The sequence below is a fragment of the Ornithorhynchus anatinus genome, chromosome 16, assembly GCF_004115215.2.
Source record: "Ornithorhynchus anatinus isolate Pmale09 chromosome 16, mOrnAna1.pri.v4, whole genome shotgun sequence".
Classification (NCBI taxonomy): Eukaryota; Metazoa; Chordata; class Mammalia; order Monotremata; family Ornithorhynchidae; genus Ornithorhynchus; species Ornithorhynchus anatinus.
Window position 1 is genome coordinate 42,148,496 of NC_041743.1, and position 18,717 is coordinate 42,167,212.

The following is an 18,717-nucleotide window of genomic DNA, read 5'->3' on the forward strand; positions in this document are numbered from 1 at the left end:
GCCCCCTCCCCGCCCCTCCAGGGGTCTGAGGTTCGCTCGCTTGAGCCAGTCTCCGTGGATGCCGAAGAAAGAGGTCTGAGTCAAACCGACGCTCGGCCAGCCTCTCTCTGTTCACCACCACCCCCTTCTCCTTCCTTCTCCCTCCCCTCCCTCCCTCCGCTCAGTTTCCCGGGCTTTGTCGGACCCAGGGGGAACTCTAGCCCTGCTTTAACGGTGCCTGATGTAAGTGGAGCTGCAGCCGGCTCTGGAGAGAGGACAGGGACCCGGTCAGGAAGTTTCTTTCATTTTGACTCCTAGCGGCACTCAGTTGGGCTCATCTCAGCGCCCCTCCTCCCCCTGGGATGTTAGCCCTGGACGGTACCCGCCTCGGAGCAAAGGCGGCCGCCTCCGGGGAAAGGCATTTCTGAACGGACCCGGACCTCTGGATCTCTGACCGGCCGGGGGCGGGAGTCGGCCCGCGATGCCTCTCTTGGACTCGGTTTATTTTCCACCGACCGTTTTTATTCTGAGTCACGTTCTCGGAGTTGCCGGTGTCTTGTACTGGAAGAGGCGGGCGAAAGAGAGAGAAGGTAATGGGGCGGATGACTGGCGTTCAGCTGAGAGGGACTTTTGGGGGGGCGGCAGGGGGAGGGGGGAGACGCGTCGCCTTCTGCCTTAAAGGGCCGGCCGGACGCTGCCCGGGACGGGGCAGTCCGGGTGGCCGCCCGGAAGAAGAAAGGAGAGAGGGTTCCTCGGGGTGCCGCTCTCCCAGCTGGGGGGCGCGGAGACCTGGGATCCACTCTCAGAGCCAGGGCCGGCCAAGAGGGAGCCGGGTCAGTGACGTAGGTGCCCGAAACGTGGAAGGAAGGAAGGACGGAAGGAAGGCGGGAACCGCTCTCTCGCCGCTTCTTCCTCAGAAGAGCGGGGAGGACCCTCCCTCAGTGGAGATTCTCCCCGGGGCCGCGGTTGGGCCGTTTTGGGGGCTGCTCTTTCATGGCGCCTCCGGGGCGGAGTGGAAGAAGTTCTGAATTTGGTGTGGGGCCCGAGCTAGGGAGTCGAAGGGCCGGGCCGGGAGTCGGATCAGAAGGAGAAGGGCAGCAGCTCGGCCGGGGGCGCGTGCCACAGCCGGCCTGCCTCTCCCTGCTCTTTGTCCCGGATGGAACCAGCGAGCCGGTCGGGCATTCCACAGCCGAACCATCTGACTGAATTAACTTTTGATCTCAGTTCCCCGGCAAAGTCCCAAGAAGGAGACAGTCAGCTGATCGTTTTCCTCATTCTCCAGTTAGCCTTCTATTTAGACCGCGAGCCCCGCGAGCCCCGTGCGGGACAGGAACTCGGTCCAACCTGATTGTATCCGCCCCAGCACTTAGAACGGTGTTTGACACATAGTAAGCACTTAACAAATGCCATTTTTTTCAAAAAACAACCCACGGTCTCCTGGTTAGCTCCTCTCCTCACACTCGCTGCAGACTGGCATCAGAAACCACACTCTGGCTCCTTTTGGCCCTTGGGAGTCAGAGAACGTGGGTTCTAATCTCCACTCTGCCACTTGTCTACTGTGTGACTTCAGGCAAGTCGCTTCGCCTCTCTGGGACTCAGTTACTTCATCTGGAAAATAGCGATTAAGATTATGAGCTCCATGCGGGACAGGGACTCTGACCACCTTTATGATCTGGTTTCTACTCCAGTGTTTAGTACAGTGCCTGGCACATAGTAAGCGCTTAACAAATGCCACAATTAGTATGTGTCACTGAGACCGTTTCCCTCCACACGCCCTCAACACATCCTAGACACAAGCGAGTTCTTCTGCCCTACTTGTCTGAAATATGAAATACTGACCGAGAGACATTTGGTTCCCACTCCTCTGGTGTGCTGGGGGTGACCAACATTGGCCCTCTTTTAATAATATTTGCTAAGCACTTACTATGTGCCAAGCACTCTGTAATAAGCACTGGGGTGGATACAAGCTAATCAGGTTGGACACAGTCTGTGTCCCAGGTGGAGCTCAGAGTCTTAATCCCTGTTTTGCAGATGAGGTACTTGAGGTGCAGGGAAGTTAATAATAATAATAATGTTGGTATTTGTTAAGCGCTCACTCTGTGCCGAGCACCGTTCTAAACGCTGGGGTAGATGCAGGGTAATCGGATTGTCCCACATGAGGACAGTCCCCATTTCCAGATGAGGTAACCGAGGCACCGAGAAGTCAAGTGACTTGCCCAAAGTCACACAGCTGACAGGTGGCAGAGCTGGGATTAGAACCCATGTCCTCTGACTCCTAAACCCGTGCTCTTTCCCCTGAGTCATGCTGTTTCTCTAAGTAGCTTGCGCGAGGTCACACAGCAAAGTGGCAGAGCCAGGATTAGAACCCAGGCCCTTCTGACTCCCAGGCCCGTCGTGTTCTCTCCTCTAGGCCGCACTGCTTCTGTCCATTCTCTTGGTTCTATTGTGTGGGATGTAAGGCCCGTGTTGATTTATTGATTAGGCATCCACCTTGTACTAAGCACCCCGAAGAATTGAAAACAGTCCCCACGGCCCTCTGTTCCCGGAGCTCTCTTTCCAAGGAAGGAGAACATTCCGACGGAGAGCTTCCGTTCATTGTCATATATATTGAGCGCTTACTCTGTGCAGAGCACTGTACCGATCACTTGGGAGAGTACGATACACCAATCTGTCTCCCCACTAGATGCCTCGGGGCTGGGATGCGTGTCAGTAAGCTCTCCTGGCCTCGCTAGACCACTTGCTTCGCGGATGCATTTTGTTTCAGCTCGGTGGCACGGTTGCCAGGAAGTGAAAGCGAGGTTTTAGAATTTGGGGACCGACGGGCGGGGAAAGATAGCCCCAGGAAAGGAAACCAGAAAGGGGGTGGAGTTTGGTAGAGGACCGTCTAGGAGGTGGCCTGGGTGATGTGATGATGGACCGTGGAAGAGGCCTATGAGGTGAAAATGGGGATGTAGAGAATGGAAATCCACAGACCAACCCAAACTTTTTTTGGAAGGCATTTGTTCAGCACTTACTGTCTGTCCAGCAAGCACTGAGAACAGTGCTGTGCGTATAGTAAGCGCTCAATAAATGCGATTGAACGAATGAATGAAATACCATAATAAAAGGGTTGATAAGGACCTGTGCGCTGATCATTAGAGAAGGCTTGTTGGAAGAGGTAGGATTTGAGGATTTGAGACTCTGAAAGCGGGGAGGGCTGAGCTCAGGTGGATATGTTGGGCGGGGGGGGGGTGGCCCAAATCGTTGGGGATCACGTGAGGAAGGGGTCGGAGGGGCAGTGCGAATGGGAGCCTGCCTGCACCGGTCTTCCCCTCAGGGTGGCCGGCTGGGAAGGGACTCTTGAGGCACGGTGAGAAGGCCAGCTTGTGATCAGGTAAGCTCGCCTCCGAGCTCCAAGGTGGTCTTCCCGCTCTGGCCCCCCTGCTTCCCCCAGCTCCAGGAACCTGGGGCTCTGGGATTCAGGGCAGAGACAGAGAGGGGGGTGAATGTCCTCCCCTAAGGACACCTGGAGTGAGGGTGGGGGGAACAGATGGTGCTTTACCCTGGTTTTAGCTCCCCCTCTGAACCCTTTACCCAGAAAGAATGGCTAACATCAGGGCAGTGAACCTCCACGTTTGAAAGGCCGGGAGGTAATAATAATAATAGTAGTATTCGTTAAGGACTTACGGTGTACCAGGCACTGTACTAAGCGCTGGGGTGGATACGAGCAGATTGGGTTGGAGTCCTCTAGACTGTGAGCTCGTTGTGGGCAGGGAATGTGTCTCTCTGTAGTTGTATTATACTCTCCCGAGTGCTTAATTCAGTGCTTTGCACACAGTTAGCGCTCAGTGAATACCGCTGAGTGAATGAATGAATGCTTTGCACACAGTAAGTGCTCAGTAATTCAGATTGAATGAATGAATGACACAGCCACTATCCCATGTGGGGGCTCACAGTCTCAATCGCCGCTTTACCTGTGAGGTAAGTGAGGACCAGAAAAGTGAAATGACTTGACCAGGGCCACACAGCACGTAGGTGGCGGCGCCAGGATCGGATCCCGTGTCCTTCTGACTCCCGGGTCCGTCCTCTATCCACTTCGCCACGCTGCTCGGGTTGGCGCGGGGAGCAGCGAGGACCCGTCGGCCGTCTAGAGCTGGGCGTCCACAACTGGTGTGTGATGCCCGTTTAGCTCGGAGGATCTCTGTCCTCTGCCCACCTCCGATGTCTTCTCTCTCCTCGGAGCTTCCCGGTTGGTGGAGGGGAGGTCACCCGTCCGCTCCAGATCATCGTGACGTACCTCCGCCCCCTGAAACCTCTCTCTTCCTCTCCCTTGAGCAACTGGCTAATAATGTAGTCAGGCCTCGGCCTGCTCTCCTCCGGAATCCCACACCTCTTCCTCTCAGGGGTCCTGAGCAAGGACGGCGGAGAGTGACAGCGGAACTCAGTGGTAAGAGCACTGTGCTGGGAGGCTGTGGACCTGGGTTCTAATCCTGGCTCGACCACCTGCCCGCTGGGCGACCTTGGGCGAGTCACTTGTCTATGTCTCTGTTTTCTCCGCTATAAAACGGGGATTCTCTCTCCCACTAAGATTAGGAACCCCATGTGGGGCAGGTACGAAATCCTGCCTGCTTATTCTGTCTCTTCCCCAGTGCTTAGCACAGCGGTTGGCCCGGTGTAGGCGCTTAACAAAGACCGCAGTTACTGTTATTAATAATAATAATAATAATGGTGCTTGTATTTGTTAAGCACTTACTGTGAGCCAGGCACTGTTCTAAGTGCTGGGGCGGATACAAGCAGATCGGGTTGGACACATTCCATATCTCATGTGAGGCTCACAGTCTCAATTCCCATTTTACAGATGAGGGAACTGAGGCCCGGTGAAGTGACTTGCCCAAGGTCACACAGCAGACAAGTGATGGAGCCGGGATTAGAACCCTTGACCTTCTGCCTCCCGGGCCTGGGCTCTATCCACTACACCGTGCTGCTTCTCAATTCCTTTCTATTGGGGGGAAAAAGAGGGCCGGGGAAGCCCCACCCGTCGGGTCGGGGGCTGGGGAGGGCAGTCACAGGTTATCAGGGTGAGGTTGGGAAAAGATTAGCTGGTGGGGGAAGGATAAGGCGGTGATTCCTTAATGTTGTTAGTAAGCGGTAACGGGATTATTGTCCCCTTGCTGGTGGGAGGTGGGGACTGCTGGGACCATCGGGGCCGGCCGGAGGTGACCCCCGGGGTGAAAGAAACGCGGAGAAAGTCTGTCCAGAAGTCGGCCGCCAGCCAGATTCCCCCGGGGCGGGTCCCTGGCGTTTTCGAGTCGTACCGTCCCAGGCCTTCGGGGACTTTCATCTCCCCCTCCTGTCGCCCCCTCCCCCCCTTTCCTGACCCAGGCTGGCGAGGGGAGGATTGAGCACAGCCTTAGCCTAGAACAGCCTTTCTATTTAAAGCGCCGGAGGAGCGGGCCAGAGATACGGTGGTCCCGTTATCTGTCCCGACCGGTCAGAGGACACAGGACTGGAGATTCCAACCGGCGCTGGCCGGACCGGGGGCCGAGCCGCCTAGCCTTTCCCCTCTCTCCACGTCGGTCCTGGCAGCCGGGGAAGAAGTGACAGGCGGTTCCCGCAGCCCGACGAATGAAAAGGCCTTTCATTGTCACTGTGGCTCTTCAAAATTCCCGTGTCTGGTACAGTTCTCCAGGAGTCGGAAAACAAGTTGGAGAACCAAACAAACCACCCCTCTCGCGCCCCCGGGGCCGAAGGATTGCTGGAGGCCCAGATAAGTGCCCGGGAGATGAGGACCGGGGGGCCGGGGTTGGGGTGGCTTGGATGACATTCCCGGGCTGTGTTGGGGGAAAACAGTGGGACACAGGGAGGGCCCCTGCCCATCTGGAATTGACGGTATCTGCTTTGCCACTCAGCTTCAGAACTGTGTTGCTCTGAGGAGGACCGCAGAAGCTGGGGAGGAGGGTGGGAACCTAGATCCACCTGGAGGGCAGGGCCCGGGAGCGTCTGACCGGTCGCGGACGCCATTGGCCACTCGGCTTGTCGGTTGCCCTTCCGGACCCTCCTCGGCCTGCTGTCGTCCCTGGGAAGGAGGGGCCCGGCCCAGCTGCTCCACATGGGGCTTCGCCGGAGAGGAGAAGAGCCCCTGGAGCAGGATGTTGGGCAACTGGCAGGCCGGTTCTGACTTGGCCTGGCAAGTTTCCATTTGCCGCCCCCGAACCGCATCCCCCTAGAAAGGGCACAGAGGAGAGGCCGCTGCCTGTCTGGGACTTAACGAGCTCCCGCCCCGCCAGCCGGGGGCAGCCGGAGGCTCCCCCAGACTCCCAGCCGGTCGGAACCCCGGGAAGAACGGGTCTGGACTCCTCCTCCGTCTGTACTGGGAAAACTCCTCTCCCTGCCACATCCGGCCGACCCGGGCCCCCTCCCACCGGGGCAGGTGCAGCTCGAAGACTCCGGGGACCGTTTTCACCTTGGGGTGCCGGATCCGTTTTTTGAAGTCTTGGGGAGGAACTTCCTGCCCCCTCTTCAAGGGGAAGAAGAGGAGGAGGAGGAGGCTGAGGCCGGTAGGAAGTGGTGGGTGGAGACTCTTCTGAGAACCGGGCACCGAAGAGGGCTGCTTTTTGCTTCCACCGAGAGCCCTCCCCGCCGGATCCTTTCCCGTCGCAGCCGGAGAGGGCGCTGGGGCCCCCGTCCGCCGAGATGGCCGGTTCGGCCGGCGTGGCCCCGGTCCGAGCGGGAGGGCCCGGGAGCCCGCCGTGGCCCGATTTCCGAGAGGAGCGAGCGCTGAACGCCCACTTGGTACGCCGAATGTGCTGCATGGGTCAGTATGGCGATGCCAGTCATCTCCTCTCGCGGTCGGAGTCGCCTTCGCTCCCCGGTGACTCACTGGCTTTGGTGCTTTCCGGGGTTCAAAGCCTTTGGGCCTGTTCAGAAGTGGCTCTGGAAGGTGGTGGGGCGGGCAGGCACTTCCTGGGTAACTCATTTCTCCTCGTGGGACGGAGTCACGCTGTCTGACCGGGCAGAGCCGGGCACATTGGAGGCTTATGCTTAGGTTGTGGGGTTGTGGGGGTGCAGACACGTGGGTGTTTCTGTGCCTGCTCTTGCATCTGGCTGGGTCGGGAAACCAAGGGTAACTGTAGACTCGCCGGGAAGGGAGGGTTCTGCGGTGAGGTGTTTCTGGTTTTTTTATTCTGAAGCAAAAGTTGGTTGATTATAATCTCCAAATTCACTTCTGTGCTGGAAGCCTGAGGAGGAGACGGTGGATCAGAGGCTTGAGGTTGCGACCTTGGGCTTGCTGGCGGCTCTCTCCAGCCAGAGACGAGGACCCGGCGGAGCGGGGGACAAGGGGACGTGTTTGCTATCTCCCTTAGTTAGCCTGGGACTCCTGTGTAGCACAGGGACTATATCCAACCTGATTATTCCGGATCTACCCGAGCAGTTAGTTCACTGCTTGGCATGTAGTAAGCATTTAACGAATATTATTATTATTGTTGTCGCTATCATCATCACCCCTCCAGTTTGAAGCAACACAGGCCCGGCAGTCAGAACGACCTGGGTTCTAATCCCGGCTCTGGCCCTTGTCTGCCGTGTGACCTGGAGCAAGTCACTTCACTTCTCTGTGCCTCAGTTACCTCATCTGACAAATGGGGATTAAGACTGTGAGCCCCATGCGGGACAGGAACTGAGTCCAACCAGGTTAGCTTGTGTCTACCCCAACGCTTCAAACAGTGCTGGCACGTAGTAAGTGCGTAACGAATACCATCGTCATCTTTATCATCTGTTTGTCCCTTCACCCCAGAACCAGGTAGCAATGCAGCCAGGCCGATCTTCATGACTTCGGTGAACTCTGAGACAGTTTGGACCGACTTCCTCTGGACGGTTCTCTTACCAATCATTGAAATTTCCCCTCTGGGATCTGCTGCTGCTAACCCTCTCCATCTCTTTCATTTTCTCCCCTTGAAGATGTGGACCAGGGGAAATTAAGGCAAATCCTTTTTAAGAATGACCCCATCGTAACAAGGAAGTGTGAAAATGGGTTTACGGTGGTTTTAGTCAAACTCCGAACCCACCCTGGGTAAGGAGGCCTTTGCCTTCCTGAGGGTCTTGGGCTTAGGGGAGGGAGGATAGCACACAGGCCTGGGAGTTAGAAGGTCATGGGTTCTAATCCCGGCTCCACGCTGTCTACTGTGTGACCTTGGGTAAGTCGCTTCACTTCTGTGCCTCAGTTACCTCCTCTGTAAAATGGGGATGAAAACTATGAGCCCCACGAGGGGCGGGGACTTTGTCCGACCCTACTGGCTTATATCCACCCCAGCACTGGTACACAGTAAGCACTTAACAAATCCTACAATCATTATTATTATTATTGTTAGAGCCGGGTACTGGCTCCCCGCGATTTTTGTCTGCAGCAGCTCTTCACTCCTTGCTTCTCTCTCTTCGTACAGTCCCTGCCTCGGCAGGGAGTCAAAGAGGATTTTCTGAAACTGATGAATTAGGAGAAGCCCGAGTCTGTGTGTATTTGTGTTGGCTTACAAAGACTGCCACCTAGTCTCCGGCAATTTGTAAATCCATATCTGATTAATTCTTCTCTTAACGTTGCTATTTTGGGACTCTCTTTTTCTCTTTTAGCTTCCCTCCCTCTGAAATACGTGAGCAAGAAAGGGGAATCCCAGAGCTAAGGGAAAGTTGAGAGGGCATTACAGGGTCTAATAATAGGTCAGCCTGGCGACTTCCCTCACCTATCCCCAGAGTCTGTGGATCGGGGAAGCGTCTGAAGGCAGAGGGATGCCTCAGATGACCTCTCGGGCTCCTTCCTTGCCCTTTGAGTCTGTGTTGAAAATGGCAGAATCGGTGTCCATAATGCTCTGATCTCCAGTCAGGTGAAGCCCTGCCTTAGAGCACGTCTTCTGTGAGCAGGGGAATGCGTCTGTTTATTGTTATATCGGACCCTCCCAAGCGGTTAGAACAGCGCTCTGCACACGGTAAGTGCTCGATAAATATGAATGAAGTAAAAGATGACCCCGTGCGCTGGGGTTCAAGATCAGCAGCCGTTCTCTTTGTCAAAACCTGTCACTCCCATCCGAATCAAGAGCAGGCTGTGTTGCTTCCAGACCCTCTGATCTCCCCAGCTGCGAGCAGGAGAGAAGATTTTCCTGGGAAGGGGAATTCCTTTCTGCACAGGCTCCTGAGTGATTGAGTGATTGACAGGATTTCATTAGCCGATCCCTCGGATTTAAACGTCTCTCTACCGTCTCTTTAATTCGGTCCCAGACATTGGACTGCTGCCCGAAGAGAATGCCAGAGGTGTCTCTGGACCCTAGTTGGGGGCCGAGTTAGAGAAGGCATCCTATCAGTCAATCAGTGATATTTATGGAGCGCCCACTGGGTGCAGGGCACTGTACTAAGTGCTTGGGAGAGTACAGTACGGACAGAATCGGTAGACGTATTCCCTGCCCGCCACGAGCTTAGAGGCTAGGGAATTCTAGAGAAGACATCTGAGAGAAGGGCAACGGTGTCTCTCCTCAAGGCTACCGATGATGGATCCCTGTCCAGACCGGTCAAGCCACAGTTCCCTCTGGCCCCCGGAGGCCTGAAACAGTGAAGGAAGGAATTCCCGGGCCCCTGCGGGACTGTAGCCGGTGAATCTCTTGTGAATCTCGTCTCGAGGGCATCTTAACTGTTCCTGACTCACCTGTTTGAGTCCATGTCACCCCCTCCTCAAGACCTGCCAATAGTTGCCCACCCACCTCCGCATCAAACAGAAACAACTTACCGTCGGCTTGAAGGCACTCAGTCGGCTCCCCCTTTCCACCTTACCTTGCTGATCTACTACGGCCCAACCCACACACTCCACCCTAACCCTATCCTACTCTCTGTACCGTGATCTTGGCTATCTCACCGCTGACTCCCTGTCCACATCTTTCCGCTGGCCTGGATTTTGCTCCCCTTTCACATCTGACCGACCACCCCTCAGTAAACCCCCAAGCCCTACTAAAATCACTTCTCCCTAACTATGCCCTCATTTTCACTACTCGCTCTCCTTTCTGCATCACCTGTGCACTTTGACCTATACCCCTTAAGTACTTTATATTCACCCCACCCTCAGCCCCGCAGCACTTACGGACATATCCGTATGCCCTGTCATTTCCCCTATATATCATTTATTTCGACGTCCCCTCTCCCCCGTAGACTCCTGTGAGTTCGGATCGTGTCTGTCATGTCTATTGTATTATATTCTCCAAACACTAAGTCAGTGCTCTGCATTTATATTAATGTCTGTCTCGCCGTATAGACTGTAAGCTTGTGGGCAGGGAATGTATCTGTTGCGTTGTACCCTCCCAAGTGCTTAGTACAGTGCTCTGCACACGGTAAGTGCTCAATGTGAAGCAGAATGGTGCAGTGGATAAGAGCAGGGGCCCGGGAGTCAGAAGGTCATGGGTGTTAATCCTGACTCCACCACTTGTCTGCTGTGTGACCTCGGGCAAGTCACCTAACTTCTCTGGGCCTCAGTTACCTCATCTGGAAATTGGGGATCGAGACTGGGAGCCCCATGTGGGACAGGGACTGTGTCCAGCCAATTTGCTTGTATCCACCCCAGTGCTTAGTTCGGTGCCCGGCACGTAGGACGCGCTTAACAGATACCGTAATAATAATTATTATTATAAATACGATCGACTAGGCAGTCAATAAATACCATTAACTGATCGATCAAAGGGTAGAAGAGATCTGCCGCCTCTTCTTAGGGAGGGTCCCTCTGGTTCAGGCTTTGTGTGTGCTTGTGTGTGTGTGTTGCTTTGTGCGGCTCCGTTTGACGAATCGCCCGTCTGGGTCATTAAGAGATCTCGTTCCCATCGCCACAATATCCTCTTATCCTATTGTTGGACCGGGCACTTCAGTGCGAGGGATGGGGCTGCCCGGAGAAGCTCCCAATGGGGAATCCTCCGGCTTAAGGGGTTGGAAATACCTCGCAATACCCTCCGGGGAGCTTACGGCCCAACTGTCCGCGCCGGGGGTCCGCCCGTGGCCGTGGGGCTTTCATGGGTGACCCAGCCCGGTCAGTGACACTCAGCGTTGAACTCGGGTTACCGTGGCCGGGAGACTTGACCTCCGGTGGCTATTGAGTTTCCCTGCCCGTGCTGTCAACCCAGAGAGGCCTCTTGGGGCCCCTGGACCCTCCTCTGGGCCGAAAGGGGCCGCGGGGGAGGCCGGGAAGCGTCACCGGCCACGGGGCCGGCTTTCCCCGCGGCCGGGCGAGCCAGCTCAACGTCCGGGCTCAAAAAGGAGTCGGGAGCGGCCTGCCGCGTTTCCGCTGGGCTTCCAGGGGATCGCGCGTCTGGGAGCCGGCCCGACGCGGACGTGACAGGTGTCTGCCTTCTCTCGGGCCGGCAGCCGGGGGAGACGCGGGAAGCGATCGGGAGGGGGTAGCGGGAAGGGGAGCACCCGGGCCGCCGCCGTGAGACGTGGATGGACAGGGGTGGCGGGGAGGATGAGTCGGGAAGGGAAGAAGAGGGTCGGACGTCTTGGCTGACTCCTAGATGGCACTGAACCCCCCACGGGAGGCCGCGGCGGGAGAGCGTAGAATCAGACAGAAGGAAGACTCTGCCGTCTGTCAGGCGGAGTAAACAATGGGAAAGGCAACCGAAGCACACACACGGGCTCGCGCTCACACACACACTCTCTCTCTCTTTCCCTCTCTCTCAAGATGGTCTAAGCATTCCCTTACTCGGAGGCAGAGGGCTGGGCCTCTGCAAGTTCTTATAATAATAACTGTGGTGTTTAAGTGCTTCCTATGTGCCAAGCACTGTACTGAGCCCTGGAGGAGCAACAGGATTATAATGATAATAATAATGGTATTTTTAAAGCGCTCCCTATGTGCCAAGCACTGTTCTAAGCACTGGAGTAGATGCAAGGTAATCAGGTTGGCCCACAAGGGGCTCACAGTCTCAATCCCCCTTTTACAGATGAGGGAACTGAGGCACAGAGAAGTGAAGCGACTCGCCCAACATCACAAGGCAGGCAGGCGGCAGAGCCGGGATTAGGACCCGGGTCCTCTGACTCCTGGCCTCGTGCTCATTCCATTAGGCCCTGCTACTGCCCGCAGATTCCCTCGGAAAAGATTCCTTTCAGCTCTTGGATTCCGAGATTCCCAAGCGGTTTGATGTACGAGGCTGGCATTGAAAGTTTCCGGCTTGGTTCGTTGGCATGTACAGAAGGGGAGTCGGATGGACCCGGTCCCGATCCCGGCTCCACTACTTGTCTGCTCTGTGACCTCGAACTAGTCCCTTCACTTCCCTGTGCCTCGGTTTCCTCATCTGGAAAATGGGGCTTTAAAACTGGAGCCCCGTGTGTAACCGCGACTGTCCAATCTGATTAGCTTGTATCTATCCCACTGCTTAGTTCAGTGCCTGGCACACAGTAAGCGCTTAACAAATACCATAAAAGGCGGGGGGGGGGGGGGGGGGGGAGGTGTCTCTGAGGTTTTGCATTCGGCTATCCTGATTCCGTTCATCTTTCGCCAAACGCAGATCACTCCTCCAGCCGAACGGGTGGAATGGGTGAGGGGCGACAGCGAGAAGCCCAGCAAACCGCGGTGGTGCATGTGTTGTGTTCTTTTCCTAAGCTGAGGCTGGTGGGGTCGGGCACGGGGAGCTCAACTTAGCCTAGATCTGCCCCGGGGGCCTCTGGGAAAATAATTAGGTCAGGGCAGGCTCCACAATTCCGATCAATTAATTGATCAGTCGGTGGCATCTATTGAGTACTGCTTGCAGAGCCCTTTACTAAACGCCTGGGAGAGAGCAGTACAGCAGAGTTGGTAGGGCCCGGCAATCAGAGCTGGGGAGACGGACACGAAAATAGATTCCAGGTGCCCGGTGCTAACCCAAGACCCCTCTGTGTTTTCTTCCTAGATGAACGGGACCGGGTTCAAAAGAAGACCTTCACCAAATGGGTCAACAAGCACTTGATGAAGGTAAGTTCCTCCCCGGATGATATTCTCCTCCTCCGCCGTCAGCCCACGAGAAGCAGCGTGGCTCAGTGGAAAGAGCCCGGGCTTGGGAGTCAGAGGTCATGGGTTCGAATCCCGGCTTTGCCACCTGTCAGCTGTGTGACTGTGGGCAAGTCGCTTAACTTCTCTGTGCCTCAGTTACCTCATCCGTAAAATGGGGATGAAGACTGTGAGCCTCACGGGGGACAACCCGATGACCCTGTATCTCCCCCATCGCTTAGAACAGTGCTCTGCACGTAGTAAGCGCTTAACAAATACCAACATTATTATCCCTCAGGGCTGGGACCGGAACCACTCTGGGCCCACCCCTCCACTTCGCCTTGTCGCTGGTAAAACGGCACCGGCCGTGTCATTCATCCGTTGTCGTATTTGTTAAGCGTTTGGGAGAGTATGCTACGATAATAAGCAGACGCATTCATTTATTCGTTCATCCAATCGAATTTATCGAGCGCTTACTGGGTGCAGAGCACTGTACTGAGCACTTGGGAGAGTCCGATACAACAATAAGCAGACATATTCCCTGCCCACCGTCCCTCCCCCCGATCCCTGAGAAGAACCAGAAGTAAAGAGCAAAACCATAGATGGACAAGTCCCGCTGACAGCTCATCTGTGGTGGTGTTATTTTTTTAATGGTATCTGTTAAGCGCATGCAAAGTTCCATGCTCCGTATTGAGCACCGGAGTAGATAGGAGAGAATCGGGTTGGACACAGTCCGTGTCCCACGTGGGGCGCGTAATCTTAATCCCCATTTTACAGATGAGGGGACTGAGGCACGGAGAAGTTAAGTGACCTGCCCAGGTCAGCGGACGAGTCTGTATTGAGGGTCCCCGTGGGGCAGAACTAGGAGGTCAGAGGGCTACAGAGGAAACGGAGCCACAGGCTCTGGGCTCTAGAAGACACAACGCGATGGGGAAGACACAACAAAGTGCTCAACCGAAAGTGCTCTATGCGTTTTGGGGAAAGAAAACCTTGATTTAATCCTATCAGTCTTTGTCTCTGTTAGGCAAGGCCAGTAGTATCAGGAGCATTAACAGAGAGGCACAGAGAGGTTAAAAGATCTGCTCGGGGTCACCCAATAATAATAATAATAATGTTGGTATTTGTTAAGCGCTTACTATGTGCAGAGCACTGTTCTAAGCACTGGGGTAGATACAGGGTCACCGGGTCGTCCCGCGTGAGGCTCACAGTCTTCATCCCCATTTCACCGATGAGGCAACTGAGGCACAGAGAAGTCAAGTGACTCGCCCACGGTCACACGGCTGCCAGGTGGCAGAGCCGGGATTCGAACCCGTGACCCCTGACTCCCAAGCCCGGGCTCTTTCCACTGAGCCACCCAGTGTGGCAGAGGCAGTCAGGGATAGAACTTCCAGCCCTCAAATAATTGGGTTTAATGCCCTCTGAGTCAGTCCCATTCAGTGTAGGAAATGACATCCATCAGTGGGATTTATTGAGCCCCTACTATGTGCAGAGCGCTGTGCTCAGCGCCTGGAAGAATACAGTCAAGTCAGTAGGTACGAGAATGATGATAATTGCGGTATTTAAGGGCTTATTAGGCGCCAGGCACGGTACTAAGCACTAGGGTGGATACAAGCAAATCGGGTTGGACACCGTCCCTATCCCACGAGGGACTCTCAGTCTCAGTCCCCATTTTACAGTTGAGGAAGCTAAGGCCTAGAGAAGTTAAGTGACTTGCCCACGGTCACCCGGCAGACGAGTGGCAGAGCTGGGATTCGCGACTTTCTGACTCCCGGACCCAGGCTGTATCCACTAGGCAGCATGGCTCAGTGGAAGGAGCCCGGGCTTGGGAGTCGGAGGTCATGGGTTCGAGTCCCGGCTCTGCCGCGTGGCAGCTGTGTGACTGTGGGCGAGTCACTTAACTCCTCTGTGCCTCAGTTACCTCATCTGTAAAATGGGGATTAAAAAAGTGTGAGCCCCACGTGGGACAGCCTGATCACCCCGTATCTCCCCCAGCGCTTAGAACAGTGCCCTGCACATGGTAAGCGCTTAACGAATAGCAACATTACCATTACTAGGCCGTGCCGCTCGCCCGCCGGGGTGATCCTCCGTGGGAACCGAAGGCCCCTGAGGGGGTTCAGGCCCCGGAACCACCCTCCCGCTTGGCGAGCTGTAGCCGGTGCTCCCTGTCGGTACTCTGCCCCCGCAAACTCTAGCCGGTGCTCCTTTTCGGCCCTTCGCCTCGGCGAGCTGTAGCCGGTGCCGCCTGTCGGGGCCCTGCCCCGTCGGCGTCTGCCGGCGGGAGGTGGAGGGAGAGGCAGAGGAAGGGAACAGAGAGTGTCACTGTTCGGGGTGGGAGCCCGGCCAGAGCCTCACTTCAACCCTAGACGGTTTTTCATCTCTTCCTGCCCGCCCGGTTCCAGACCACTGCCTCCCGGCCTCCGCCTTCCCGTCCCCGGATCTCGCAGACAGAGATTCATTAGGGAAGCAGCGTGGCTCAGTGGAAAGAGCCCGGGCTTGGGAGTCAGAGGTCATGGGTTCGACTCCCGGCTCGGCCACTTGTCAGCCGTGTGGCTGTGGGCGAGTCACTTCGCTTCTCTGTGCCTCAGTTCCCTCGTCTGTAAAATGGGGATTAACTGTGAGCCTCACGTGGGACAACCTGATTCCCCTGGGTCTACCCCGGCGCTTAGAACAGTGCTCTGCACATAGTAAGCGCTTAACAAATGCCAACATTATTATTAGCAGGAGAGAAGACTTTGGAGACGGGTTTTAGCGGGTAGAGCCCGGGCCTGGGAGTCAGAAGGACATGGATTCTAATCCTGGCTCCGCCACTTGTCTCCTCTGTGTCCTTGGGCAAGTCACTTTCACTTCCCTGGGCCTCAGTTACCTCGTCTGGAAAATGGGGATTAAGACTGTGAGCTCCGTATAAGAACATGATTGGCTTGTATCCCCCGCAGCCTTTAGTGCAGTGCCTGGCACACAGTAAGTGCCTAACGATTACCCCAGTTATTATTATCGTCCAGCCCCACGGGATTCTGCCCCCCACCTTTCCCTTCTGCTTCGCTAGCATGTGCTCAGCACACCGGAGACACTCAATAAATTCTTTCAGTCGATTCGTTCATTCAGTCGTATTTACTGAGTGCTTACACTGTGCAGAACACTGTACTAAGCCCTTGGGAGAGTACAATATAACAATAGACAGACATATTCCCTGCCCACGACGAGTTACAGTCTGGACGGGGAGACGGACATCAGTACAGATAAATTACAGACGGATCCACAGCTGCTTCGGTTTGGGGATTAAGACTGTGAGTCTCCCGTGGGACAACCTGATTACCCTGTGTCTATCCCAGTGCTTAGAACAGTGCTTTGCACACAGTGAGCGCTTAACAAATACCGACATTATTACTAAGTGCCTTTTTAATACCGAACTGAGGAATATTAAACTAAAAGCCTAAGAGCCAGGTGGCCATCTCATCCTCCCTTAGTGAGACAGATTCTCATTTTTTTTCTCGTTTTATGTACTTTGTGACGGGCACTGTACTGAGCTCTGGGGTAGATAATAAAGTAATCAGGTTGGACACAGTCCCTGTCCCACATGGGGCTCACAGGGTTAATCCCCATTTCCCAGATGAGGTACCTGAGGCCCAGAGAGGTGAAATGACTTGCCCGAGGCTCCCCCAGCAGACAAGTGACAGAACCGGGATTAGAACCCAGGTCCTGTGACCTAGGTTCTATCCACAAGGGCACCCTGATTCTCTCCCTGCCGGCTCTGCCGTTTGCCCTTGCTCAACTTTGGCTGGATCTGACCTCCTCTTGCCACAGGGGCTCAGCCCTTTACTGAGAATAATAATAATAATAATAATGTTGGTATTTGTTAAGCGCTTACTATGTGCAGAGCACTGTTCTAAGCGCTGGTGTAGACACAGGGTAATCAGATTGTCCCACGTGAGTCTCACAGTCTTAATCCCCATTTTACAGATGAGGTAACTGAGGCACAGAGAAGTGAAGTCTATTCATTCGATAGTATTTATCGAGCGCTTACCACGTGCAGAGCACTGTACTAAGCTCTTCGAATGTACAAATCGGCAACAGGTAGAGACGATCCCTGCCCATTGACGGGCTTAGAATCTAATTGGGGGAGACAGAAGGACAAAAAACGGGACACCTTAATCGCGATAGGTAGAATAGAAAGAATAGAGAAATAGAATCGAGAAGTGACTTGCCCACAGTCACACAGCTGACAGGTGGCGGAACCGGAATTCGAACCCATGACCTCCGACTCCCAAGCCCATGCTCTTTCCGCTGAGCCACGCTAAAACTTCTCGGAGGCAGGAAGTTGGGGGTGGGGGGTGGGGATGAGGGGTAGGGTGAGGGCCGGAGGGTCGCTCTGGGTGAAAGGGCACATTGGGGTGGACACGAGGGTGTGTTCATCTGTCCATCGCCCCCGGAGTGGTTGCTCCACTTCTAGATGTGCACCTCTCCTTCCTGACTCCGGCTCCTCCATTTTGGAGGAGGAGGAGGAGGAGGAGGAGAAGGAGGAGGAGGAAGAGGAACCAACCTCCCCACCTCCCAACCCCCAGGATCGAATCTCACTTGAACTCTGTGTGGCAACTAAAACCCCGCAGACGTTTGCACTGGCCCTTAGGAAGTGTTGCAAGGAGAGCCCGGGCTTCGGAAGGAGGCGGCCTTCGAGGTTTAGAGAGAAGGACTGATAGCATCAAGAGGGAGGGAGCAGTTTCTGCTTCCTGGAAGTCTTTGAGCTGGAGGATCGTCGGGGTCTCTTAGTGCTCTGCACACATTAAGCGTTCAGTAAATAATTCGATCGAAAATGAGTGAATTTGGAGAGTCTCGCTTCCGACTTCGCTTCTGGAGCCGGATGCCGTTTATTACGACCCCGGGGGATGCTAGGCGGGTTCAGCTCCAGACCCCTGGAGCGGCGTGGCCTGGCGGATAGACCGCGGGCCTGGGAGTCAGAAGATCATGGGTTCTAATCCCCGCTCCGACCCCTGTCTGCTCTGTGACCTTAGGCGAGTCACTTCACTTCTCTGGGCCTCAGTTACCGCAGTGGGAATTAAGACTGTGAGCCCCCTTTGGGACAGGGACTGTGTCTAACCCAATTTGCTTGTATCCATCCCAGCATTTAGTCCAGTGCCAGGCACATACGCCCCGATCTTCTCCAAGGTCTTCCCTAATTCTTCCTTTCCTCTTCTCCTTTTCCCTTCTGTGGCGCCCTGACTTGCTCCCTTTATTCATCCCCTCTCCCGGCCCCACAGCACTTATGTAAACATCTATCATTTATTTATATTAATGTCTTTCTCCCCCTCTAGACAGGAAGCTCATCACGGGCAGGAAATGTGTCTGTTATATTGTTGTATTACACTGTTCTGTACGCAGGAAGCGTTCAATAAATATGATTGACTGGTCAGTAGGGAGAAAGGATCTAATTCCATTTAAAGATGAGGTAACTGAGGCGTAGACAAGTGAAGTGGCTTGCCCAAGGGTGGGGTGAATAAAGGGTACAAATCCACGTGCATTATTAGGTGCCATTAATATCATGCATCAAGGCGTCTCCCTTTTTCTCTGGCCTTGGGCCAGGAATCTCATTCATTCCTTCATTCAGTGGTATTTATTGAATGCTTACTGTGTGCAGAGCACTGTACTAAGCGCTTGGAATGTACAGTTCGGCAACAGATAGAGACAATCCCTGCCCATTGAGGGGCTTACAGTCTAATCGGGGAAGACGGACAAAAACAAGACAACTTAATCACGATAAATAGAATCAAGGGGATGTACACCTCATTAAC

The 18,717-nt window shown here is 54.8% G+C and overlaps 1 protein-coding gene across 1 annotated transcript in view; it reads left to right on the forward strand.

Annotated features, from left to right (window-relative positions):
- MACF1 (microtubule actin crosslinking factor 1) overlaps positions 1–18,717 on the forward strand; it is a 291,335-nt gene that overhangs the window by 92,657 nt on the left and 179,961 nt on the right. Inside the window, 1 exon segment of the mRNA XM_029080290.1 lies at positions 12,858–12,919. Within this exon segment, the coding sequence (XP_028936123.1) occupies positions 12,858–12,919 (62 nt within the window).